The 25,015-nt window shown below is 60.0% G+C and overlaps 3 protein-coding genes across 7 annotated transcripts; 1 reads left to right on the plus strand and 2 right to left on the minus strand.

Moving 5' to 3' along the window:
- Nucleotides 1–270: 270 nt before the first annotated feature.
- Nucleotides 271–6,632, minus strand: MAX (MYC associated factor X). 4 transcript variants are annotated; one of them, XM_064513363.1, is made up of 5 exons: nucleotides 6,498–6,632; nucleotides 6,331–6,357; nucleotides 4,094–4,201; nucleotides 1,562–1,685; nucleotides 271–1,411 (listed from the first exon to the last, which is right to left on the minus strand). In XM_064513363.1, exons 1-5 carry the CDS (start codon nucleotides 6,531–6,533, stop codon nucleotides 1,224–1,226), a joined length of 483 nt encoding a protein of 160 aa, XP_064369433.1. In that variant the 5' UTR covers nucleotides 6,534–6,632; the 3' UTR covers nucleotides 271–1,223. The 4 variants fall into 4 exon arrangements, with proteins under 4 accessions (XP_064369433.1, XP_064369432.1, XP_064369435.1 ...); XM_064513362.1 differs by having other exon boundaries at nucleotides 1,562–1,691; XM_064513365.1 differs by lacking the exon at nucleotides 6,331–6,357.
- A 282-nt stretch (nucleotides 6,633–6,914) lies between these two features.
- UNC93B1 (unc-93 homolog B1, TLR signaling regulator) lies at nucleotides 6,915–11,520 on the minus strand. Of its 2 annotated transcripts, XM_026117127.2 has the most exons (12): nucleotides 11,425–11,465; nucleotides 9,833–9,954; nucleotides 9,558–9,699; nucleotides 9,306–9,459; nucleotides 9,062–9,223; nucleotides 8,863–8,992; nucleotides 8,691–8,784; nucleotides 8,470–8,594; nucleotides 8,217–8,399; nucleotides 7,835–8,108; nucleotides 7,597–7,715; nucleotides 6,915–7,487 (listed from the first exon to the last, which is right to left on the minus strand). In XM_026117127.2, exons 1-12 carry the CDS (start codon nucleotides 11,429–11,431, stop codon nucleotides 7,188–7,190), a joined length of 1,812 nt encoding a protein of 603 aa, XP_025972912.2. In that variant the 5' UTR covers nucleotides 11,432–11,465; the 3' UTR covers nucleotides 6,915–7,187. The 2 variants fall into 2 exon arrangements, with proteins under 2 accessions (XP_025972912.2, XP_064369436.1); XM_064513366.1 differs by lacking the exon at nucleotides 9,558–9,699 and having other exon boundaries at nucleotides 9,833–9,924; nucleotides 11,463–11,520.
- Nucleotides 11,521–12,929: 1,409 nt separating this feature from the next.
- Nucleotides 12,930–24,220, plus strand: LOC112993468 (aldehyde dehydrogenase family 3 member B1-like). Its single transcript, XM_064513367.1, has 11 exons — nucleotides 12,930–13,010; nucleotides 13,649–13,825; nucleotides 14,301–14,463; nucleotides 17,766–17,876; nucleotides 18,032–18,152; nucleotides 18,333–18,418; nucleotides 18,704–18,785; nucleotides 19,133–19,519; nucleotides 19,814–19,980; nucleotides 20,317–20,416; nucleotides 23,513–24,220. Exons 2-11 carry the CDS (start codon nucleotides 13,656–13,658, stop codon nucleotides 23,704–23,706), a joined length of 1,581 nt encoding a protein of 526 aa, XP_064369437.1. The 5' UTR covers nucleotides 12,930–13,010; nucleotides 13,649–13,655; the 3' UTR covers nucleotides 23,707–24,220.
- Nucleotides 24,221–25,015: the final 795 nt, after the last annotated feature.

The raw sequence follows: 25,015 nt of genomic DNA on the forward strand, positions 1-25,015 counted from the left end.
GTGTGGCATCAGTGCTTGTGGCTGAACTGCCTTACGGGATGCTTCAGCTGGAAGAGGGCTCAGCCCCATCCTGCAGTGAACCTGGTACAGCCTCTGGGGCTGCAGGGCAGGAGGTGCCATTGTGCTAACGGTGTTTAGGCTGGGTTTCAAGACACGTGCTTCTGGTGGTCTGGTGTCCTACTACTGATCCTGATGGGAGCTCCCCTGGTGTCACCCCACCTCCAGCCACCAAAACATGCAGCTACAAGGGGGAAGGATAAAATAAGGGGGTTTTGTTTTGTTTTGTTTTTTTATTTATAGTCTTATAGTAAAGGGAAGCCTTAACTTGCAAGACAACTCTGGGCAGTATGTACAACATACTGTAGATCCATGGAATGAATGGCATTAAAACTGGGCCAGGGCCACCTACAGGGCAGGGATGGGATCCTAGAGTTCATAAAATGCCACAAAGGTGGGAGAGAGGTGGGAGATGAGTAAGGATGGTGGGAGGGAAGAAGGACCCAGACAGGATGCACGCACGCACTCAGACCTTTGCCCAACCCAGGGCCAAGGTCCTACTGCGTGCCCAGTCCCGCAGCTTTGTGCTGTGGAGAGCACGGTCCCACTGGCACTCTGGAGCTGCTGGGAGCAGAGGCAGAGCTGGGGCCAGGTGGAATTGCATACGCAGAAAATAAATAGCGAGACCCCACCACTTGCTGGAGAGCTGACACAGCTCCCCCTCTCCTCTGTCCCTGGGCGGTGCCTGGCATTGAAGGGACGGGGGCATAGGGGCTGCCCATCTTCTCCTGTACAGCCTCAAGTTCAGCTCAGGACTGCAGTGGTCCCCGGGTATAAATAGAAATGCTCATATAAAATTGAAAGAGGGGCTGGGGGGGGGGGTTGGAGAGGGGCTTGCTAGTTGTGGGAGGGAGGGTGATGGGGGCATCTCCTTGGAGCCAGCAGTCCCCAGTTCCCCCAAGTCTCTCGGGCAGGTGCTGCGTGGCCATCTGTGCCATGGGGAGCTGCAAGGCCCTGCCTGGCTGGCTCCCCGAGGAGAAGCTGCCCCCCGGGGCCATTGTGGTTAGCACGGGGAAGGGGCCGGGGAAGGCTGGAAAGCTGCAGTCCGAGAGCCTCTACTACAGAAGGGAGAGAGTCCTTACAGAGCTGGCGGGCAGACAGCCAACGGCACCTGAGAGCGGGTGGCTGCGGTGGCCAGGGCCAGTCCAGCACGAGTAGGCAGGGGCCTAACTAGCCTCCATGCGCAGCTTCTTCCTGCTCTGCGGCTCGTCGGGCTCTGAGTCGGAGCTGGAGTCAGAGCCGCCGTCGAAGGCGGAGATGGTGCTGCCCTTGGGGTTGGTGTAGAGGCTGTTGTCTGATGACGGGTAGTTGGCCTGCAGCTGAGCGCTCGACCGGGCTTTCTCCAGCGCACGCACTGCAAGGCAGGGACAGAGCGTCACCCTGCACCGCCTGGCCCTGGGCTCTGGCATTCTCCCCCCCCACTGCCACAGGGCCAGCCAAGGTGTGAGCAGAGCCCTGGGTGGGCAGTGGGGCCCAGGGACCCCGGCTGCACAGCCCTGCTCACCTTGCTGCTCCAGAAGGGCGTTCTGCCGTTTGAGGTCGTCGATGTCCTGCTGGTGAGTGTGGTTTTTCCGGCGCATGTACTGGATGTACTCTGTGGCTTTGTCCAGGATTTGGGCCCGGGATGCCTGTTGCAATAGTGGGAAAAGACATAGGCAAAATAAAGACCTAGTCCACGCTGCTGTGGGGAATGCCAGCAGGGCTGCCAGCTGGGCAGCAGGCAGGATGGTTTACACAGGGGTTTAATCTCTGTCCCCATCCCACCTGCAGCAGAGCAAGAGAAGGGACTGTTCCCTTGCTGTACCGCTCCAAGCTCTCACTCTGCTGGGTGAACCAGAAGCAAGCTCTTGTCCCCACTACAGACCAACTTGGTTGCTCCCAGCTCCTCACTGGGGACACTGGTGCCTGTCAGCCTGCAGCAGAGACTGTGCTGCAGTCATGACGGGTGAAAGATTGTTTCCGGACTCTGTGGACTGCTCACGTGGCCTAGAGTGATACTTGCCTTCTGCTGGCCTCTACCCGACCTGTGATTGTGGTACCCTCTCCTGAGACACTCGTGCTTCCCAGCTGCCAGCTGGACCCCACATGACTCCTTCCTCTCTCCTTGGCATGTCTGTGACTCCTTCTCCAAGTTGTCCACCGGTCTGCAACTCTGTTCCTCCTCTTTAGCAAGCAGTGCTGAGCTGATGCTCTCCTAGCCCTTCCTCTCAGCCCAGGACTGCTGCAGAGGCCACTGATGTTCCCAGCTCTCCCAGTCCTCCAGCCAGACTGCTGTGAGGCACCACCACAGCTAAAATACTCAGTTTATCTGAGCAGTCCCCCTTCCTTGCCTGAATCCTGCGCTTCCCGTGTGATTTTTAAACACTGGAAGTTGCCACACCACTCCCTGCGACACACAAACCCTTTGCTCGTTCTCCTTGGGAGGTTATTTCAGTCGTGCCTCCGACACCGATCTGCTCACGCTATACATTTTTCTTCTCAGTCACTCAAGAGCACAAAAGCTTCTTGGGGCCCAAACCTCATAAGCGAGGCCACGCTGCCACACTCCAGGACGATGGGACATTCAGGCAGTGGCCCTCTGCATGGCAGGGCTGTGGGTGCAGCCCTGTGGGAGCAGGGTTGGGTTTAACCCAGCAAGAAACCACAAGAAAATCCTCGCTTGCGCAACCGCTGCGCCCAGCCCTCAGAACCCGCGGAGCCTCAAGCTCTGTCTTCAGAGGCGGACAACCCCACTGCCTGCTCCCGCTGCCCCGACAGCACAGCCGTCAGCCCAAGCAGACAAGCCGGGCCCCCAGATGTGCTCCCTGCTTCCTCTCCACACAAGGTGCACGCCACAGCATGCGTGAGCAGGGCTTTGCACAGCGAGCACCCATCAGGAACCAAGCTGCATTTTCCTGAGATGAGCGAGCTGTTTTTTTGTCACGGAAAAGGGTATGCCTGGTCCCCCGTGCTCCAGGCTGGCACTGTCGTGGTTTGTGCCAACACTGGCATCAATCAGACCCCTCTGCAAGTCAAACCAGCTCATCACCCAGAAAAAAAAAAACAACCCAAAACCAAAAAGGAGGTGATGTTCTGCTGGCTTAGTGACTCAAATCAGCTGCGCAGGGGTGTGGGAGGCCTGAAGGAACGGCAGGATGAGGAAGCACTGCCAGGTTGCCTTGGGTGCTTGAGAAGCCACAGCTTGTAGAGCTCTGAATGATGGCAGCCCCAGCCAAAACGCACTTCACAACAGCATCTGACAGCGCCACAGGAAAATGAGAACTGTGGAAACCGCTGTCACACGTGAGTGTGCCAACAGCTCTACCACTGACTGTGTAACCTAAAAGCAAAGTGCTCTGGCAGGCAGGGAGCCCCCAACGCTGCCTTGGGGTCAAACCTGGCTCATCCGATTATGCCAGGTGGATTTTTGTCCCTCCCCACTCTCCTAGAAACCCAGAGAGCACAGCTCCCATATCACACAGGCCAAGATGCATGGCAGGTGGCACGTGAAGCCTCTCTTTGCTATGGGGCAAAAGGACGTTCTGGATTTGAGCAACCCTGTGGGCGCCCAGCACTGCGGTGGGGTGTGCTGCAGGCTGGGTCCAAACAGCTCAGGCTGGCAGGGAGTGGGCAGGGCTGGGGTTCATGCTGCTCAGCAGGCCTCTATGGAGAAACGCTCCAGCCAAGAGCCGCAGATGAGCCCTGCTGACGTGGCTTCTCCCTCTTCTCCTTGGTGCTCTGGAAATCCCCTTCCAGCCTCCGTGCCAAGCACCAGAGGCAGGGCACAGCAGCTCCCTTTGCTCAGGGCCTGACAGGGCCAAGCGCCTGAGCTAGGACCACCGTCCACAGCCGCAGGAGCACGTGGTATCTCAAAGCTCGCAGAATTTGCAACAGGCTGCCTGTCTCCCCAGGAACAGGACCAGGTGCTGCTTGGCTTCAGCCCCAAGGCTGGGCAGCTCTGCACAGGCCCGCAGTGCCCGAGTGGGCTTAGGCTACGCTCAGCTCAATGTGGCATGTGGCCAGTTGGACCGGGCACCGCCGTCCTCAATAAACTCACCTTCTCTCCCTGGAGGGAAGGGACTGAGTCCCGCAGGCTGTGAAAGCTGTCTTTGATGTGGTCCCTGCGCTTGCGCTCCAGTGCGTTGTGATGAGCCCGTTTGTCAGCCTGCAACGGAAAGGAGATGCGGAGCATTAGGGGCCTGCGAGAGGGCGAGATGATCGCTATGCCTCGCGTCACGGAGCCGCTGAAGGTGACGAGGGCGAGTGGCGGCACTGCTGGGGACCGGCACGGGGAAAGCTGTAATCCTTCTGGCAGGGTGTCCCTCCCAGCGCTGCATGCTTCTAGAGCCCAGCAGGGGCTGAGGCGAAGGGTGTGGCCAGCAGGAGCTGGACTCCATGACATCTGTCTGGCTCCCCCGCACCCAGCGAGTGCCCAGGGCGCCATCCCCTGCCTACCCCTTCAAGCTGGCTGCCAACACAAGTCCCTGGCACCACCTCAAACTTGGGCTCCACCTGCGCCAAATAATGAGATGCGGCCCCGAGGCCCAGCTATTGCCCGTCCCCACTTGGCAAACACAGGCGGTACCTGGCATACCCCAACCAACCAGCGGGGCCAGCGCTCGGGGTGCCCGCAAGCCCTGGAGGGCCACCTCCCCAAGAGCAGTGCCAGGTCCCCCTTGCCCGGAGGCTGCAGAGGGCCAGGCAGCCATGCGCCCGCCCCGGGAGCAACCACGCTGCAGCCCAGAGCCCAAGGCGGCCAGCCTGACGACATAGCACCCTGTTCGTTTGCGCCGTGGCCACGGGCTGACGAGCGCTCGCAACCTGCCTCAGCAGCTGGCCCATCTTGCTGCTGCCCAGGGCAGAGGAACGTATGTCTGCGGTGCCCAGGCTGATGAGACGGGCCCTACAGATCCCCCAGCACCTTTGGCGTGCAGCCACTTCCATGCAAAGGCCAGCCACAGCCTTGCTGCTTCACGCATCCATCATCCCTACGGTGCCCGGTGCTGCAGGCAGTGGCCTGGGGAGCACGCCACGAGGAGGACCCAGATCTGGATCAAGGCTGGAGACACAAAGCAGCCCATCCACATCTCCTCGCCGTTACCCCGAGCTTCAACCACGCTCCTGCCTTCCCTCTGCAAGGGATCATTTCCAAAAAGCAGCCCGAAGCTCCAGGAAGCCCTGCTGAATCCCAAACGTGCACATGAAAAGCCTTGCTAGCGTTTAAAACAGCGGGACCATGTCACACGGCCAAGCTCCCGCAGGCAGCGTCTCCAAGAGGCTGCAACAGGAAGCAATAGGGAGCTGCCTGCGAAGCAACTTGCTCCATGGATGTTTATCTGAAAACATCACGTTCAGGCCAGCGACTCCAGACAAGGCGCCTGGAGCCAGCTCTGAGTGGCCAGCGGCTCAGTCACGCAAGGAGCCCAAAAACCTCGCTTGGCCAGGCAGCCGAGATGCCTCCCGCTCCTCCGCACGAGTGTTCGGGGAGTGCTTGCCGCAGGCGACTCGAGGGCCGTGAACCGGGGCGAGCACCTCACTTCCCGGGGGGCAGAGGGAGCCCAGAGGCCTTGCTCCGCAGCTGAGCCTTGGCGGGCCGCCTGGGAGCCGGGGACGCTTGAGGGGTGCGAGAAGGAAGCGACACCCTTCGCTTTCGCTTTCTTTCCGGCACGTCAGGGAGCCTCGAGACAACTTCCTGCTGGCGTGGGGCTGGCGAGCAGCCCGGAGCGGGCAGCCCCCAAGCCTGCAGCGGAGGTGGCCATGGCCAAAGCTCCTGAGGAGCAGGATGGCCCGATGCAAGGCTCACGGCGGCCTGCGGTCCAGAGGGTCCAGAGCAGCCGGCAGGCCGTGGGGCTGTGCCCCCTGCAGCCCCCCATCCCACCTGGGGGACTGGAGCGCCTGCCCGGACCCCCTGTCCCCCCCCAGCCTGCCCCACGGCACAGGACGAGGCCTCCGAGCCTCCCTCCTGCGCCCCCCCGACACCCGCAGCTCCCCCAGGCACAGCCCCACGCACCTCCCTGCCCAGCGCCGGCCCGCCCCCCCGGAAGCGCCCCCCCCCCGCCGCCAGCAACGGCCACGCGCGCCTCGCTCGCGCGCTGCCCCCTCCCCCCTCCCCGCCGCGGTCACGCGCTCCGCCCCCCACCCCCCCCCGCGCACGCGCACTGATTGCCCCCCGCGCGGGAGCGCGCGCCGCCGCTCGCGCCCCGCCCCCGCCCCCCGCGCGCCCCCACGTGGGCTCGGCCCCTCCCCTGCCCGGCGCCGGTACCGGGGGCGCGGCGGCGCGGCGCGGGGACGTACCGCGGACTGAAACCTCGGCTGCTCTTCCTGTGGGGGGTGGGGTGGGAAGGTGTCGGGGGGGAAGGGGGAGAGAGAGAGAAAGACAAACACGCGTTACCGCCGGCGGCCACCGGCACCGGCGCGGCGGGGGGCCGGGGCCGGGGCCGGGACGGGACGGCGCCACTCACGTCGCTTTCCACCTCGATGTCATCGTTGTCGCTCATCGTTGCCGGCCGGGGAGCCGCGGGCCGCGCCGCCACAACAACAGCCCGCACCGCGCAGCCGCCGCCGCCGCCGCCGCCACGTGACCGCCCAACCCTCCCCCGCCCTCCCCGCCGCGCCGCCCTCTGGGAGACGTAGTCCGCCGCCCTCCGCGCCGCTGCCGCGTCTCCGCGCCGCGAGGACTACAGCTCCCGGCACACGCCGCGCCGCGCGCGCGCGAGGCTCGCTGGGAGCTGTAGTCCCCGCGGGGCGGAAGCACCGTGCTTCCGCCGGCGCCAGGCACACGTGGAAGGCGGCGGCGCGGCGGCACGACGGCGCCGCCGCCCGCAGGCTTTCCCCGCCCCCGCCCCCGCCCGCAGCCCCGACGGCGAGCCACGACGGGGTGCTGCTGAGTCTTTATTGAGGTGCAGCGGCGACGTACAGAAAGAAAGCAAGCAGGACACTGTGCTGTCCCAGCCCAGGAGCTGCCGGGTGCCTGGCCGACCGCCGCTGTGTGCTTCCCTGGGCTCGTCGCAGCCCGCTCCAGTGGGATCCAGCGGCAATAGCAAACGGTGCCGAGAGCTGGACCCGCCGCAGGGGTCGAAGGCCACTTGGCTGCCCCACGGCATGCAGCAGTGGCATGGGGCAGGGCACCCGGAGCTGGGGCGCAGCCTCGCCTAGCCCAAGCAGTCCCCGTCCTCCTTAGGCAGCTCGCAGGCAGCTTCTGCTGGGCGTTTGGCCTCCTCAGGACCACACTGTGGGGGCTCCTGCCGCTCGTCGCTGTCAGGCGCTGCCTCGCCCTCCGAGCCCGTCTCGTCCGAGTTGTCCTCCTCCAGGTAGCGGTAGCCGCGCACCTTGTGCCGCGGGCGGGGGATGCGGGGCACACGGTACGCCACATGCTGCGCCAGCCTGTGCTCCATCCACATGTAGGCACCAGTGGCCACCGCCAGCGCCAGCAGCATGATGGACAGCTTGGCCTGCAGGAGGGCAGAGCAGGGGCTCAGGGCACTCCTTCCCCCCAGGCACTGGAGCTGATGCTGGGCTCGGGGGCACCGTGGGGACGGCTGCTTGCCCGCCCCTGCTCACCTTCATGGGCAACTCCAACCACAGATACACCACAAAGATGGCCAGGGCCTGCCACCAGTGGTAGATGGTGAAGATGAAGTCTTGACGCTCTTTGTCTTCGTATAGCATGCCCAGGAGAACTGCACGGGAGGAGATGGGTGCAGCTGGTCAGTGCGTCGCCGCCTCTGCCCTGCCAGGGGACGTGGGGAGGGGAGGCATTGGGAGCTGGGGACCTGGCTCACTCATCCTCGGTACTCACTGCTTATGCCGGTCTTGTTGAGGGCACTTCCCACGCCCCAGAGCACGGCCAGCGTGTACAGCAGAGGTGCCTGGACCAGGGACCGGGGCTCAGGCGCCCAGCAGAAGAGGGTCACCAGCAGCCCAGCATGGATGAAGGCTCCGGCCAGCAGCAGGCTCTGCCGCCGCAGGCACAGCGTGCAGAGGGCCATGCTGGAGAAGGCCGAGGCGGAGAAGCCATAGGCCATGAGGAGGTATGCCAGCTTCTCCAGCCCGATGGCGCACACGCCGTAGTTCTGCAGGGAGGGCAGGTGGGCACCAGCTTAGTGCAGCCCCAGCCGGGTGCCAGCCCTCCTGGCGCCCCCAGGCCCTTCCCACCCCGTCCCTGGGGCCACAAAGCGTACCAGGGAGAAGCCGGTGCAGACGAAGAGGACCTCGAAGCCGCTGTAGATGAAGAAGGGGAAGAGGTGGCGGAGGCGGTAGTCCCGCATGTGCTTGAAGGGCAGCTGGAAGATGTTGCCCCAGCCGATGCTGCGCAGGTCAATCTCCTCCGTGGGCCGGTAGGCTGAGCCGCATAGCACCAGGACCTGCCACGGAGCCATGGGTGAGCTGGTGAGGAGAGCACCCATGCTGCCTAGCACCTGGCCCAGCACTCACCACCAGCATGGAGAGGAAGGCCGCTGCCATGAGGGCACTCTCCACAATGATGAGGTTGACGCTGCGGGGCAGGCTCTGCAGCACGGTCTTGTTGAAGCCAGGCAACATGCCCTTGCTCAGGGTACCTGGAGGGCACACGCCATGTCTCAGCACCAACCAGGTGCTGTGGGAGAGGGGGGATGGCACCAGACCATGGTGCAGTCTCACGCCTGGCCACTCACCACAGTGCTTGACCCCAAAGAGTGTGTGGTTGAGCTGGTAGAGGTAGTTGTTGAGGAAGAACAGCATGGGCATCTGAGCACAGACGAAACTCAGCTGCAAGACATGGCAGGGGATGCTCAGCGCCAGGCTGCCCTGTGCACCCTCTCCCCCGTGTCCCCTGGCAGTGCTCACGTGGAAGCAGGTGTAGAAGATGGTGTGGAAGACGACGATGTAGGCGTTGCAGGCGCCCCGTGGTGCCCGCTGCTGCTCCTGGACATGCTCCTCCTTGTAGTTGGCATACTCGTAGTACTTCTGGGCCATCCTGTGGGGCGCAGGGGGTCAGCTGGTGGCACCAGGACCCCCCCTATTCCCCAGCCACACCGGTGCCTACCGTGTGATGTAGTTGCCTATAGAAGCCCAGAGGGGCACGATGGCCACCCCGATGGCCACTGCGGAGGGCACCAGTGTGTAGTAGCGCTCCCAGTAGTTGCTGGAGACGAAGAGGGCATAGATGCCCATGGCTAGGAACATGGTCCACTTGGTGCCGAAAAACCTGCCAGGGCCGAGGAGAGGACCAGATGGGTGCCGGCACCGGGGTGCCACAGGGTGGCGGGGAGCACAGGGCGGTGCCGTACCTGATGAGGACGGGCGTGTAGAGCAGCGCCACGATGGGGGTAACATTGATGCCCATAAGCACCTTGCGGTCGATGTCCTCCAGCTCCATGTTGCTGTACTTCACCTCCCGGTAGGTCTCATCGTAGTGCAGGATGAGCTGCATCTGCAGCAGGCCTGGGGGAGCCCCGAGCACCCGTCACGGCCCAGTCCCACAGGGGTGACATGGGGACCCTGGGCAGTGGCGGGACCCGGTGTGGGAGGCAGGGCCGTACCCAGGTAGACACCATAGGTGAGCATGGCCGCGAGGCTGGCGGCCAGCACGTTCTTGATGGCGCCAAGACGCTTGCGGCGGAAGTACTTCTGCTCTTCCTCCTCCTCATTGTAGTCGGGGTGCGTGCCCACAACGTCGTCCAGCTACGGGGCCGCCGCTGGTCAGCCTCGGGCACTGCCACCCCTGCGTGGCCATGGTGTGCCCGGGCCACCGTGGCCACCTGCCGGCTGGGTCCTGGGGAACCCTCACCACCCCTGCAAGATCCCCGGGCCTCACCTGCGTCTCTGTCCCCTCAGGGCTGAGCCCATTGCCCTCCACCATGTTGGTGGCGGCCTGGCAGGAGTTGGGGCCCTTCTCCATCGCTGGGTCTGGGGGGTGGCCGTCAGGGGTGGGCGGCCCTGGGTGGCACCCCACATGGCTGGCACCCCTGTGCCCAGCACCCCCAGCCCCTGCACCCATGTGTGCTGCAGCCCCTATGCCCAGTACCCATGTGTCCCGAGCCCCCACGCCCTGCACCCATCTAAGCGGGAGCCCGTGTGCCCAGCACCCCCAGATCCCATGTGCCCCAAGCCCCCACACCCTGCACCCATGTGTGCTGCAACCTCTATACCCAGCACCTATGTGCCCAGCACCCTCAGTCCCTGCACTCATGTGTGCTGCAGCCCCTATACCCAGCACCCGTGTGCCCAGCACCCCCAGCCCCTGCACCCATGTGTGCTGCAGCCCCAGTGTCCAGCACCCATGTGCCCCGAGCCCCCATGCCCTGCACCAATGTAGGTGGGAGCCCTTGTGCCCAGCACCCATGTGCCCCAAGCCCCCACACCTTGCATCTATGTGTGCTTCAGCCCCTATACCCAGCACCTGTGTGCCCAGCATCCTCAACCCCTGCACCCATGTGCACTGCAGCCCCGATGCCCAGCACTCACGTGCCCTGAGCCCCCATGCCCTGCACCCATGTGTGCTGCAGCCCCTATACCCAGCACCTGTGTGCCCAGCACCCCCAGCCCCTGCACCCATGTGTGCTGCAGCCCCAGTGTCCAGCACCCATGTGCCCCAAGCCCCCATGCCCTGCACCCATCTAGGTGGGAGCCCTTGTGCCCAGCACCCATGTGCCCCAAGCCCCCACACCCTGCACCTATGTGTGCTTCAGCCCCTATACCCAGCACCTATGTGCCCAGCACCTCCACACCCTACACCCATGCGTGCTGCAGTCCCAATGCCCAGCACCCACGTGCCCCAAGCCCCCATGCCCTGCACCCATGTGTGCTGCAGCCCCTATACCCAGCACCTGTGTGCCCAGCACCCCCAGCCCCTGCACCCATGTGTGCTGTGGCCCCTATGCCCAGCACCTGCATGCCCCAAGCCCCCACGCCCTATACCCGCCTAGGCAGGAGCCCTTGTGCCCAGCACCCATGTGCCCTGAGCCCTCACACCCTGCACCCATCTAGGTGGGAGTCCTTGTGCCCAGCACCCGTGTGCCCGGCGTCCCCAGCAGCCATGTGCCCTGAGCCCCCACGCCCTGCACCCATATGTGCTTCAACCCCTGCAGCCCCGATGCCCAGCACCCACGTGCCCCGAGTCCCCACACCCTGTACCCATGTGTGCTGCAGCCCCTATACCTAGCGCCCACATGCCCCGAGCCCTCACCCCCTGCACCCATCCAGGTGGGAGTCCTTGTGCCCAGCACCCACCCGTGTGCCCCGAGCCTCCACCCCCTGCACCCATGTGTGCTGCAACCCCTGCAGCCTCTGTACCCAGCACCTGTGTGCCCTGAGCCCTTGCACCCACGTGTGCTGCAACCCGGTGCCCAGCACCCGTGAGCCCCGAGCCCCCACGCCCTGCACCCGTGCGTGCTGCAGCCCAGGTACCCAGCATCCCCAGCCCCGGGGCCCGACACCCCCCGCACCGGAGCCGTGGGGCCGGGCCGGACGCGGCTTCCTCGTGCGGGCGGGGCGGGGCGGGGCGGGAGGAGGTGCCCTTAAAGGGGCCGCGGCTTAGCCCCAGCCCTGCCTGCGCTGCTCGCCGCCCCTAACCGGCACCCCGCGACCACCCGCCCTGCACCCCGGCGCCCTGGGGCTCAGCACGCCGATGCTCGCTGCATGGCACCCGCTCCTCCAGCACAGCACCCGCTGCACCCCAGCCCGTGCGCCCCAGCCCTGCCCCGGCGCCCCGGCCCCCCCTGCACAGCATCCACCCTACCCTCATGGGTGCACCACCCACCCCAGCCGCGCACAGCACCCCTGCACCAGCACACCGGCCCCTCCTGCACGGCACCCGCTGCGCCCCAACCTACGCCGCGGTGCTACCTGCAAGCGTCGCGCCCCAACCTGTGCCCTCTCCCCGCCGCACAGCACCTCCAAACCCCCCTGCACGGCACCCCTGCTCCCGCGCAGCACCCCCACACGCCCCACACCCGACAGCGCAGCACCCAGCCTCTCCCCTTCCCCACCCTGGGTGCCACCAGGGCCTGCCGCCAGGCAGCCCACCCGCGGGGCCCCGGCTGCGCCCCGCTGGGGCCAAGGCGGGAGCTGGGCTCACCCAGCGGGTGCTGCGGGCCTGGTGGGTGCCGTGGGCTCCGGCGAACCGGCACGCGGCACCGGTTGCCTTCCCCTTCCTGGAGTGGCGCTGGGCGCCTTTCGGTTCCCCTTTCCTGGCCCCGGGGCCGGGCTGAGGCAGCGCCAGGGTGATGGGGCAGGGTGCCCCGGCAGGGGGGGGACCCGCTTCAGGGACACCTTGCCAGCCCGGCGCGGACAATCCCCCCCCCCCCGGCCCCGTGTTTGCATGTGATGGGGCTGGGGGCTCCCAGTGGGAAATCATTGCTCCTCACTGCTCAGCATCCCGAAACCCGGGGCCAGCAGGGCGCCCCCGCCCCGTGCTGCCCTCGGTCAGGCCCGTGCTGGGCAGAGTGGCAGTGCCGGGGGCAGCGAGTGCCCAACGGATGAAGGGTGCCGCGGGGCAGGGTGGAGAGGAGCGGGCTGAGCCTGTTTGCAGGGTGGAGCCGGCAACATCTCCGTCATGGGGTGCTGGGAGAATGGGGGCAGAAGCCGGCCAAGCCGGTAGTGGGGGAATTTTGGAGATGCGTTGCCGGATGGTGAGCTGGTGACTGGCACGTGCGGTGCCCTGGGGTGCAGCATGAGGGGCATCCACGGGGTCCCCATGAGTCAGGGTGCCCCTGGGGGAGCAGCGGGAGGGCATCCATGGGGTATCTGTGGGTCAGGGCCCGTGGCAGTGGTTGGGTGGCAGTGGGAGTCCCCCAGTGCCACTGTCCTGTGGGGGAGGTCCCATCCTGTCCCTGGCCTCGTCCCCATTCCCACCCCATGGAGGCGGGGTGTTGTCCTGCCCGCCCCTGCCCGTGGGGCCTGGCTGCCTGCCCCACAACATTTAGGAGAGCGCCCCAAGCCTTGGCACCACCAGCCTGGCCTCCCCCTCCTGTTGCTGCCGCTCAACCCCCCAGGTAGGCACCAGCTCCGTGGGGTAAGCAAGCCCCATAGCTGCATGGAGGTGTGCTGGCAGCCCCACACCGGTGGTGGGGCCAGGCACGGAGCCCCTGGGGGTGCCTCAGCCTGCCCGGGCCAGACCCCCTGCTCGGACCCCGGCAGACATCCCGGGAATCCCAGACATCCCCCGCTGGGTGCACGGGGACCTCTGGAAGCCGTGCGGGGCTGAGTCACCCCCATGGCCGGGACAGCCCTGAGCATGAAGCCACCCTTCAAAGGTGCTGCCGACCGCCCCGGGCTGGCACCAGGGGACACATATGTCCCTGCGCGGCGACTCCTCGCTGGGTCATGCCGGCATCTCTGAAGCTTCCTTGCGCACCGGGGCTGGCGCGTGCCCCGCTCCACCTGCTTTTCGGCTTGCTGTAACGCAGCCCCCCGCGGGGGCGCCTGCACCGGGGAGGCCTTGTGCAAGCCCGAACACTGGGTGAGAAATCCCGTGGGCGGGCGGAAAGGCTGTGCCTGCCCCTCCTGCCCTTCTTGCAAGGTGTTGCCCAGCTCTTTGGAGCTCGCCGCGGGCCCCGCGCTGCCAGTCCAGCCGGCGGCTGCCCCAACCTCTGGGCAGCCCTGGCGTCACCTGTCCCCTGCCTCTGCCCAGGGCCACCATGGAGATCAGCAGCCCCTTCTCGCAGCTCAGCCCACAGCAGCCCCTTGAGCTCCCTGAGCAGAAGCTCGCAGTCTACGGCAAGCACAGCCCTGCGGACAGCGGCACTGGCAAAGGAGCCGCGTGTGGCGGAGGCAGCCGGAAGGGGAGCATGGACTATGGTGCCATGAGGTGAGAGTGAAGACGCGAGGGCACATGGCCAGGGACAGTAGGGAGTCGAGGTGCTTGGGGTGAGGGGTAGAGGGTGGCAGAAGAAAGCAGGCAGGAGGTGCTGAGGTGGTGGCAGGTGCCAGCAGGGTCCCCTGGATGGTGCTAATGAGAAACGGGGATGCTGGGGACAAATTTTGGGGGACGCAGTGGTCACTATGGTGCAATGTGGCCCTGTTGAGTGGAGGTTTGGGGAGGAGGCACTACTGGGAATGGTGAGGCATGGCGGGCACGAGGGGCCCTTGTTCCCAGTGCTGGCAGCCTGGGGAGGACCTGGGTGTCCAGACTGCCTGCCCTCTCTCAAGGGCCCCTGGGCTCTGGTTTGGTTGTGGGACAGGGGCGGGGGAGACACGGAGCTCCTCTCCCTTGTTACCCAGAGTGTCAGGGGCTGGGACAGGGTGTGGGGCCAGGGCTCCCTCTGACGCCTGCATCCCCACAGTGGGAACCCCTACACGGGGCTGGTGAGCCGCCTGCGGGCAGCCTGGCTCTCGGGGAAGACACGGCCCATGGAGTACCGCGTGGCCCAGCTGGAGGCCCTGGGCCGCTTCCTGGATGAGAAGAAGCAGGACATCCTGGAGGCCACTGCTTCTGACATGCGCAAGGTGAGGGGCTGCATGGAGGCATGGGGTGCTGGGCATGGAGGTCCTCTCATCAGGGTCCAGCATCCTCCCTTTTTGGGGTCTTGCATCCTGCTGAGTGCAGGTGCTGGACATAGGGGACAGCTTTTGGGATCCTGTGCCCCCCCTTGTTGGGGGTCTGGCATCTGGCTGGGTGCAGGCATGAGGCCCTGGGCACGGGGGTCCTCTAATCAGGTTCCTGCATCCCCCTTTCATTGGGATCTTGTGTCCTGCTGGGCTCCAGCAGCTGAGGGGCTGCCCACAGCCCTTCCTGGGTTGCCAGCTCCTGTCTTTATGCAGTGGGTTGCCCAGATATGCTGGAGGAGCAGGGTGCAAGGGGGCTTCAGGGCTGTTGTGGGTCACTTGTAGATGCTCCGAGCACTGGGTCCCTGCAGAGCTCTCTGCAGCCAGGGTTAGCTATGGCATGTGAGGGCTGGATGAGCAGGCTGAATGCTGCTAGCCATGTTCGAGGTCACCAATGCTGGCCAGCGGGAGGTGGGAAGCGTCTCCCTGCCTACACTCACTGTGAGGATGTGTTGCAGCATCAGTGTGACAGTTGGCATGGACTGCCTGATGCTGCCTGCGTGGCTGCCCGCCAGCCCTGTTGGCCACGTCCTGGCACCACCAAAGTTTTCCTGTCCGATTCAATGCTCCCTTCCCAGTCTTGGTGCTGGCCTCATCGTAGAGCACCAGCCTCTGTAAGCAGCATCTTCCCCATGGAGTTAGAGCTTGATGTATACCCAAATCATCAGCAAGTCCTGGGTGGCCTCATGTGGCCTCCATGATATCCCAGGTGTGGAAAGCTGCATCCTGGGATGCTGCTCACTAGCCTGGTCGCACCCGGGATTACCAGCATTGTGCAATGTGCTGGCTTTGTGCATTCCTCTGTGGGCCATTCAAAGCTGCCACAGCTCGCTTGCCTCACAGGGGATGGCTTTTGTCAGCAGAGTTGTTGGGCTGCATTGTGGCACTGACGGGGAAGTGGCCGTAGCTTTGGGAAAGCTTTGGGTATTGCAGTACCCTGGGAGCTTCCAGGATGGTGCCCACTGAGGAAAGAGGGGAGTGTCTGCACTTTTGTCATACTCAGCAATCTCTGCTCACCTCTTCTCTGGTTGGGTGCATCAGGACTTTCCTTCTTTTCCCCTTCCCAATATGTGCTGCAGCCTGCTGACAACTGCGCACCTCAGTCACGCTGCCTCCAGTGTTGCATTAGGAAAAGTTTTCTGAGGGATGGATTGCCCAGTTATAGTGTGTCCCTGCACACTGATTAGAGGCATCCCATCATATGGGATTTTTACGACTTCTCATCTCTTGTCAGACTGGATACTCTTTCAACAAGGTATCATGGCTGTAGATGTCCTTACCTGGTAGTGGTAGCACTTAGAGGATTTCTGTCTTTGGGTGTATCAGTGCACTGACCATGCCCTCAAACATGGATTTCACCATTCTGAAATCTCACAAGGCTCGTAATTGCCTTCTGCTTCAGCAAGAGATTGATACTCATCAGCACTGGAAGTGCATTGTTTGTGTTTCCTAATTGTATGTAATTAAGAGCTGGTTGGCCAGTAATGTGCTTGTTAAGCAGTCAGGCCTTCATAGTTAGATGGACAATTCATCTGGTCTTACGTATCTGAGGTGGGTGCCTCACCCCCAGTGGTGCTGGTTTCTCTCCACTGATGATAGAAAGAACCTGGATGACCTCAGACTTAATGTCCCATCTTCCAACCTTAATGTCTCATCGAAACTCTTAATGTCCCATCTTGCCAGCAATTGCTTCATCCTCCTAGAAATGTAACTATCAGCCTGAGCTGAGAGAATGGCCCGTTGCTTCATGAGACGTCTGATGTGCTGGCTGAGCGCTCCAACAGCTATGCATTGTGGAAACAGGATGTGTTCGTTGAGCAGTGCTGAGGACCCAGAGGTTCAAGCATAGCTGGTTGCTTGAGTTGCACTTGGTGGTGGAGTACATGAAACATTGCCATTTGGGAGTCAGCGATCAGACTTTCTAACCAGAGAAATCCTGAAGTGATGTTTTGCTGAAGTGAAGGAGGAGGGCTCCCACCCAGAGATTTTTTTTGTTTGAAGAGTCCAAAGGGAGTTGTGGCAGAGTGTATCAGGCAGCTGTGCCTACCAAAGTTTGCAGACTGCTTAATAGGGCAAAGAGTTTTGCTTCTCCTGCTCTGGAGTCATGTTTTAGAAGCTTGAAAATAAACTTCCTCCTGGCTCATTCTCTACTGTTTTGCACCTCTAGTTGAAGTGTTGCCTCTCCAGAGCAATGGAGTTGTTTTACTGATCCTGCCCAACTGTCTTCGTGTGTCTTAATGCTTCTCCCACAAGACCAGGCAATTGTGTCCTCAGTTGTGTATCACTGTTGTTATTGCGTCAGTGCAAAGGACCTACCACATGCAGGAAATACCTCCGTAGCCCCTGTGATTCCAGCTCTTACACCCAGCCAGCACACTGCTTTCAAGTAATGGTCAATGTAGTCACTGCATGTCCTGACAGTTTAGCTTGGTGCAACCTGATGGGTTTATTTAATTCACTTATTGGGATGTTTCACCTGATGTGCCTTTCCCAGTCTGGTGTGGGCTCAGATGCAGTAGCTCCAGAAGCTCAAAGGATTTTTCTGCCTTGGACAGGATTCTGGTGGCATTTGGCAGAGCTCTGCCCTGAGCAGTCCTGCAGATCTGTCACAGGGCAAATAACTGAGCTGTTGCTCTTTATATTTCTCTGTGAACAAAGTAATTGTGGCTTTCATGCACAGGCTCAGGCTTTGGAAGGCAGCTCTTCCAGCTTGTGTTCCCAGGCAGCCCATGCCCAGGAAGTTGGGACATGGTGACTCACAGCAACGAGGGCAAACGCACCAGTCCAAAAGCTTAGCTGCGTGTTTTCCAGTCTCAGGTCAATGGTGTGGAGCCAGTGCCCAGCTCAGGGCTAACTCGGTTTTGAGCACTGAGGATGGCTGCATCTGATACAGCTCTTCTGTAGCCATCCCTTCTCCTGGAGCTCTGGTGACAGTGCTCAGTCCTCGCTTGCTTCAGGTGTCTGTTGTCAGATGAGCTTGGGAAGCTATTCAATTTTGATTATTTCTCAGCCAAAATACCCGTTTTCATAAAATTTCAGGCACTGTGGTATTCTTCGGACCTCCATCTCAGGGCTTGCAGGAGATAATAGCCACTGGGGCCTTTTTGGAGGCAGAGCAGAAGAGCAGAGACATGTCTCCTGTGGATGGGATGGAAACAGGGCACAGTGTCGGGAGTGATGCTTATGGTACTTTGTGTCCCCAGCCATCCTTTGAGGCCTACTTCTCTGAGATCCTCCTCTGCAAAAATAAACTCAATGACACCCTTAACAACCTGTCCTGCTGGATGAAGGATGAGCATGTGGAGAAGAATCTGGTAAGGACAGAAACTCTGGGCTGACATGGGAGGAGAAGAAAAATTGCAGGTGGAAAGGGGCAGAGCTGGTTCAGAGGGGGAGCACCATGTGTCCCTGATTCGAGGCAGGGCGGGAGGTGGTAGGAATGGTGCTGAAGTTGTGGCCTTTCTTGCAGGTTACACAGCTGGACTCAGTCTTCATCCGCAAGGACCCATATGGGGTGGTGCTTATCATTGCCCCCTGGAATTATCCAATCCACCTCTTCCTTGTGCCCCTCATTGGGGCCATCGCTGCTGGTGAGTCTGAGCTGTGCCAGAACCAAACCCTTCCTCTGGCCCGGAGACCACAGTGCTGGAAGTGTCGGGCACCGGGGAGGGGGTCTGGCCGAGTGCCTCATTTCCAGTCTGGGGCTGAAGTTCCAGGAACACTGACTGTGAGTGTGTCGCTGCTCTGATGTCCTGCCTGTCTCCCCCCAGGTAACTGTGTCATTGTCAAACCCTCGGAGATAACCAAGAACACCGAGAGAGTCGTGGCTGAAGTGTTGCCCTGCTACCTGGACAATGTAAAAAGTGCTCCCTGTCCTTGTCCCTGTCCCTGTCCCATGGCCGGGGTGTTTCCAAGCCTTGCATGTTGAGCTGTGCCTTGTGCATGATAGGCACTGTGTCTGCCTTGCATGCACCGACACCATAGCTGGCCCCTGTTCCCAGGCACTGCCCATTCCCACTTCCTTCACTCTCAGCCAATGTCCCCATGCCCAGCAGCCCCGGATGCTCTTTGTGGGGACAGAAGCAGGGTGGGCTAGGCAGGTGCTCACAGAAGGGTTGGCACCCTTCCTCTTATGTTGCAGGACTGCTTTGCTGTGGTGACCGCTGGTGTGGAAGAGACCACCAAACTGCTGGAGAACAAGTTTGACTACATCTTCTTCACTGGTATGTCCCAAGGGGTAGAGCTGAGCCCTGCCTGACTGCTGGTTTCCTGTGCAAATTGGGAGAGGATTCCCACCAGACAGCTTGCTGCAACTTCCCCTCCCCATCAAAAGAGGAGGGTAGCAGCCTGACTGCAAGCACAAGGCTCCCTTCCCAGCCCTCCAGGAGGCGAGAGCTGCTTGCGAGGGCTGTGTTGGGGATCTGGTGTCAGGATCCAGTGGAGGATCTGGGGCATATGTTTTTGAGGAACTGGTGGAACTTGATGTGTCTCCCACTGGGCCTGGCTCCCCTGAAGTCTGGGACCCAGGGCTGTGGGATCCCTGCTATGACACATCTCTCCCTGCCCTCAGGCAGCCCCTCCGTGGGCAGGATTGTTATGACAGCCGCTGCCAAGCACCTGACACCGGTGACGCTGGAGCTGGGGGGCAAGAACCCCTGCTACGTGTCTGACAGCTGTGAGGTGCAGAATGTGGCCAGACGAGTGGCCTGGGGGCGCTTCTTCAACGCGGGGCAGACCTGTGTGGCACCCGACTACATACTCTGCAGCGTAGAGATGCAAGAGAAGCTGCTGCCTGCCCTGCGCGAGGCCATTACCGAGTTCTATGGTCCCAACCCCCAGGAGTCCCCTGACTTTGCCCGTATTGTGGGGGACAAGCAATTCCAGCGTGTGCAGGCTCTGCTGAGCAGTGGGCGTGTGGCCATTGGAGGGCAGACGGATGAGCAGGAGCGCTATATTGGTGAGGACACAGGGATGTGGATTGGTATGTGGGGAGCAAGGAAGCACTGGCCATGGCAATGTGTGATGGGGAAGCAGAGATAGTGTGAGTCAGAACCACAGGGGAGTTTTTGTATCAACCTTTAGTCACAGGGACAACATGGACATCTGAAAACTGAAGCTTATGCAGAGATGCATAGGATCTTTTGTTGGAAAAAGGAATTTACCAAGCAGCAGTTTCCTAGCATCTCCTGGGGTTGTGGGACCACTCGTTTCTGGGCACTGAGTGATGTACTGCCATAATCTTTTTCTGCAGCTCCCACGGTGCTGGCGGATGTGCAGCCCTCTGATCCTGCCATGCAAGAAGAGATCTTTGGGCCCATCCTGCCCATTGTTGTTGTGGCCAGCATGGATGAAGCCATTGACTTTATCAATGCCCGTATGCGGCCGCTGGCCCTCTATGTCTTCTCCAGCGACAGCAAGGTGTGGTGCATGGATCAAAAAAGAGGGCAAGGAAGATGGGGTTGTTGGGCTAGCGCCCACCTGCTGGCAACCTGGGGCATGCTCTAAAGGTCCTTTTGAGCTCAGCTTCTCTGGGCACACAGGGGCTGGTGGTGCAGTTGCCTGATGTCTGGCAAGTGCTGCCTATGATGCGACAGCTGCACCTGCCCCATGCCCCTCGGCAGATGTGTTCAGCCGTGTTGGTGCCCCATGGATTTTGGTTAGAGCAGACAGTCCTGGTAGTGGGGGAAGAATTGCAGCTCGAGGTGCAGGAACAGGGTCTGAGTGTCATGTCCGCCTTCTCTGCTTCCCTCCCAGGTGGTGAAGGAGGTGCTGGAGCGGACAAGCAGCGGTGGCTTTTGTGGAAATGACACTGTGATGCATGTGACATTGACCTCGCTGCCCTTTGGTGGGATTGGTAGGTCCAAATACCCCAGCCCTGCCTGCTCTTGGCCAACTGTGAGCTAGATGTGACCAGCCCCAACAACCATGTGTCTGAGTCATGCAGGCCATGGTGAGACATGGTCTCTGGGCAGATGGGATACCCATGCCTGGGCCCGAGATCCTCAGCTCCAGGGCACTCAGTGAAGCCTGCCAGTCTTGAGGGAAATACTTGTGCACTGCTAAGCTCTTTGCTTCACTATACCAGGGTTGAACTCTCGGGCTTTTCAGCCCTCTTTCTAGTGAGCACTACAAGTTTTCTTCTGCCCTGTTTGCTGTCACAAGCACAGTGTCAGCAGGAGTGCATCATAAAAAAATGTAGGGATGTTTGTACCACTGACCCCTTGGGTATTTCCTTGATATTTCTGAGCAGCATGGGTGGCTGGGTGTGAAATTTGTGCCAGCATAAAGCTCCTCTCTTGCTAATGCTTATGTGGAGGCTCTTCAAGTGCTGTTTCGTAGGGTCAATCTCTTATTCTGTTCCCCGTCTAGGACCACAACCCATGGTGTTGTGCTTCTTGGGTAGGTGAGCTTTTCTTCTGTTGAGAGCAAGCACCCATCATGGTGCTGTATGGGAGCCTGTAACACTGCTCATGAGCAGGCTCGTATATGAATTCTGCCTTCCTAAGACTAATAATAGGAGCAGAATGCTTACAAACCTCTCAAAAATCTGTTTGTGGTAACCTGGAGATCTTCTTCAGGAAAGAGGGCACAGCCATCAGCAAGGAAGAATTCACCTTATATGAACATAGGAGTTGTTTTCTCAGGTGAAATGCTAGGTCTATCTAGCCCTGGACCCTGTTTGTAGCCTTTCCCACAATTAGATGTCCAAGGAAGAGCATGGGAATACAGAAAGCCACTAACAATGCTTCTCCAGAATATTTTCCCAGTCTCCCAGACTCCTCCCCAGAATATTCTCCCAGTCCTTGGGTCTCAGTGTAGAATATCTCAGGTTTATGCTCAACATGAAGCCATAACACTTTTCACTGGAGAAAGCACGGAGCCAGGTAAGGCAAATGGGTAAACTGAATGAAAACATACTGCTGATCTTCACAGGTGGCAGTTCATTGCCTATAGGAGAAGTACAGTGTTAGGATGGACTAGGGTAAGGACGGATGACCACAGTATGCTAACTTAGAGTTAGCTGAGATGAAACATCTCCAGCATATGGGCACTCAAAATAACTGAAAATCAGGGAATCCACAAAGAGACAAGTGAGCTTAGCTCATCCTAGGCTGTGCGATGTGTTACAGTGTCTGATCTCCTCAAATTTAACAGCTTTGAAGGAGCAGAAAAGCCAGACAAGCCTTCTGCAATAATACTGAAATTAAAAAGGGCGATTGCTTAAAATGGAGGAAAGTGAAATATATGGAAATACTTGCATGTGGTCTGAACACTTTTTAAAGATGTGATGTCAGAATTTTGAGATCAATTAATATGATTATTCAGATAGACTTGGAAAGAACCATAAAAATAGCTAGCTTGTTTGACTAGCAGAGTAAAAAGTGAATACTTGGTTTTAAAAAAAATCAGTGTTCTGCCCAAGTGAGAAACATGTGGAGGCAACTTCCCTATTGGAGGCAACAGATGATTCAGACATAAATGATCACCATGACAGCAAAGCAGAATGAATTCCTTGCTTGACTGTGAATTAGGGAACAAATTTTGGTGGTTCCGATACCTTAACTTTCCTTTATGGAAATGATTCTCAAAAACTGCCTCACAGTATCAGGTGAAGCAGTTTTCTAACAACCTGATCAGGTGACGAGTGTGAAGTCACCAGGGTGAGATGGCATTCACCAGATGCCACAGTAACTTGGATATGAAGTCACTGAGTTATTAACTGTGATGTGCACCCTCAAGTTTAAATCAGCCACAGGAATCAGAGGAACTGGTGTTGCCAATGTGATTCCAGTTTTTAGGAGCTCCAGGAAGAAGCTCCAACAAGCCTGACCATCATTCCAGGCAAGTTGGCAGCCTCTCACCAAAAGCGTGGGTGGATATGGTGGAGTGGGGAAGAGCAACATAGAGTTTGTAGAGGGAAATCAGGCCTCCTAGATCTGGAAAAGCTTTCTGAAGCATCTGCAGTTGTCTGGATAAACGTAGTCCAATAAAAGTGATGTACTTGGATTTCCAAGCAGTGATGATTTGCAGAAGGATTTGCTGGTACTGGGAAGCTGAGCAATAAAACAGACAGTGAGGGTTGCATGGCGGCCTGTGGCTATTTCACTGAAATCCTCAGCACTGCACTTGGCACTGGGTCATCAGAGACCCAAACGTCAGGTATGGCTAGTGAAGGTAGAGAGGATGAAAGGGGAAACTTTCTGTAGCACAGAATAAATCCGAGGTGCACCTCGGTCTGGGAGATGACTGGCAGGTTGGTTCCTGCCTCAGAAGTGAGGTGGTAGAGCTGGAAAAAGTACAGAGAAGGGCAAGAGGTATGATCAGAGAGGTGGAAGAGACGGATTCATCTGCGGCTCTTTGTCTTGGAAAAAGGCATGTGAGAGGACATCTGACAGACATTTGTGAGTTCAGTGCTGTGCTTGCATGGCTCTTGGCTCTATGGCATGTCCCCGTGCTTGCTGCTGGCCAGCCAGCCTTCACTTCATAACAGTGATTTCTGCTGTCCTTGGAGATGGCTGTGGATCCTGCCAGGGCGCTATATAGCCCTGTGACATCCCACTGAAGACACCTTGATGTCTGCCCACCTCCGCTGTGCACAGACTCAGAGCTAGCAGAGGACAGGCCTTGCTCAGGGAGATCTGTTGTCTGTGTGTGACGGGTCCAAAGCTGGTGCTGAGAGCGCAGATGTGTTTTTGAGGTTGTTTCTGCGTTAGGGAAATGGAAGAGCTCAGCCTGGCTGATGCTCTGCGAGCATCCTGTAGCACAGTAACCCACTGCTGCTCCCCACTCCTACACCATGCCTATCAGCTCCTCCGCTGGCACCAGCGTCATCCAGCAGGATGAGTATTTACATCAGGAAGGCCTGTAACATGTTTTCCTTGTGTTTATTATGCTGGAGTGGACATGAGCAGAGAGCCTCATAGACTTGAACCTGTGCTATGTGTTGCAGGGAACAGTGGCTTCGGAAAATACCACGGCAAGTTCACCTTCGACACCTTCACTCACCTCCGCAGCTGCCTGCACCGCAACATGGGACTGGAGGCCATCAATGCCCTGCGCTACCCGCCTTACAGCCAGCAGAAGCTGGGGCTGCTGACGGCCACCTTCGAGATCAAGCGCAAGGGCATGTGCACCTTGTTCTGAGGGCTGCCACGTGCTGCCCAGCACCACTCAGGGACTGCCTGGGCTGGGGAGAAGACCTCCTGGCCTGGCCCCCACACTGGCCCCAGGAACCCTACCAGTTTCCTCAGGAGGCTGGCATGCTCCTTCCATCCCTGCACCAGTCCCCAATTCCCTTGCCATGTCCTTTGGCTCGCTGCCACCCCGACACATGTAGGACAGTGGGGGCAGACATTTGTGTCCAGCCAGCCCTTTTCACTTGCTCCTCCCCACCTTCCTCTGCTCTGGACCATTTGCCATGACAGGCAGATCAGAAACAACAAAAATTTCTGTGGAATGACCTGATCCCCTGCTTTTTCACTCTACATTTCTCCTCCCAGGAGAGAAATGATCTCCTCAATGCTCAGGACCAGCAGTTAGCCCCATCTCAAGTTAGATAATCTTTCTCTTCCAGGTGAACATTGCTCTCCCTGCTTTCAGTGTCAACTGCCATGTTTTCCTCCATGTAACCCTGTCTTTAATAAAGACTTTGCATTGAGCTCTGCTGCCTGGCCTCACCCTGCGCCACCTTTGCCCAGCCTGGTTTAGGTTCGGTGGCACAGAGAGGCAGGCGGCAGGAACCTGAAGGAATTGTTGTAGCTAAGCCCTGGAGAGCTGCTCGCTGTCCTTGCCTCCTGCTCCCCAGGCAATGGCACAGAGAGGAGCTTGGGGTGCAGCCCCAACAGGGCACCCCACTGTGACACCCTGTGGCCACCCAAGCACCCTGTAATAAGTCCTGTCAAGGATGGGTAGGGTTGCCCTGCAGCGTGAAGAGCCAGAGTGCCCTGAGCTACAGCAGTGCTTGCACTTCTGGCCCACATGCAGGCACCTGGGTAGGGGGCTGTGGGACATCTCTGACCCCGTCAGCAGGAATGCCCCGGCGTGGGGGACATCTCCAGCCCTGAGGAGGCTGGCTGAAGGCCTCTCCCCTACCCGCTGTCCCTTGAGGAAGGGCGTGTGAGGCACAGAGAGGCACCGGGGGAAGCCGATGTGGGGCACCCCCCCCCCCCCACCAGGCCCAGTTGCTGGTGCATGTTTCGCATCCTGAGTGGTTTGGGCTGGGGCAGAGCCGGCGCTGACTCAGTGCCGGGGGGGAAGGAGCAATGGGGAAGAGGCTTCAAGGGGACCAGGAAGCTGGTGGTGCCACAGCCTCCCCACAGCCCGCCCTTGGCCTGTGGCACCCGGGGGGAAGTCTAGCTGCCTGTGGTCACACTCTACCAGGATACATTTCTCTATATGTCCTGGCCCAGACTAGCTGGAGGCAGGCATCAGGCTGCAGCCTCCTGTGGCAGCC

Source organism: Dromaius novaehollandiae, chromosome 5, assembly GCF_036370855.1.
Source record: "Dromaius novaehollandiae isolate bDroNov1 chromosome 5, bDroNov1.hap1, whole genome shotgun sequence".
NCBI classification, from domain to species: domain Eukaryota; kingdom Metazoa; phylum Chordata; class Aves; order Casuariiformes; family Dromaiidae; genus Dromaius; species Dromaius novaehollandiae.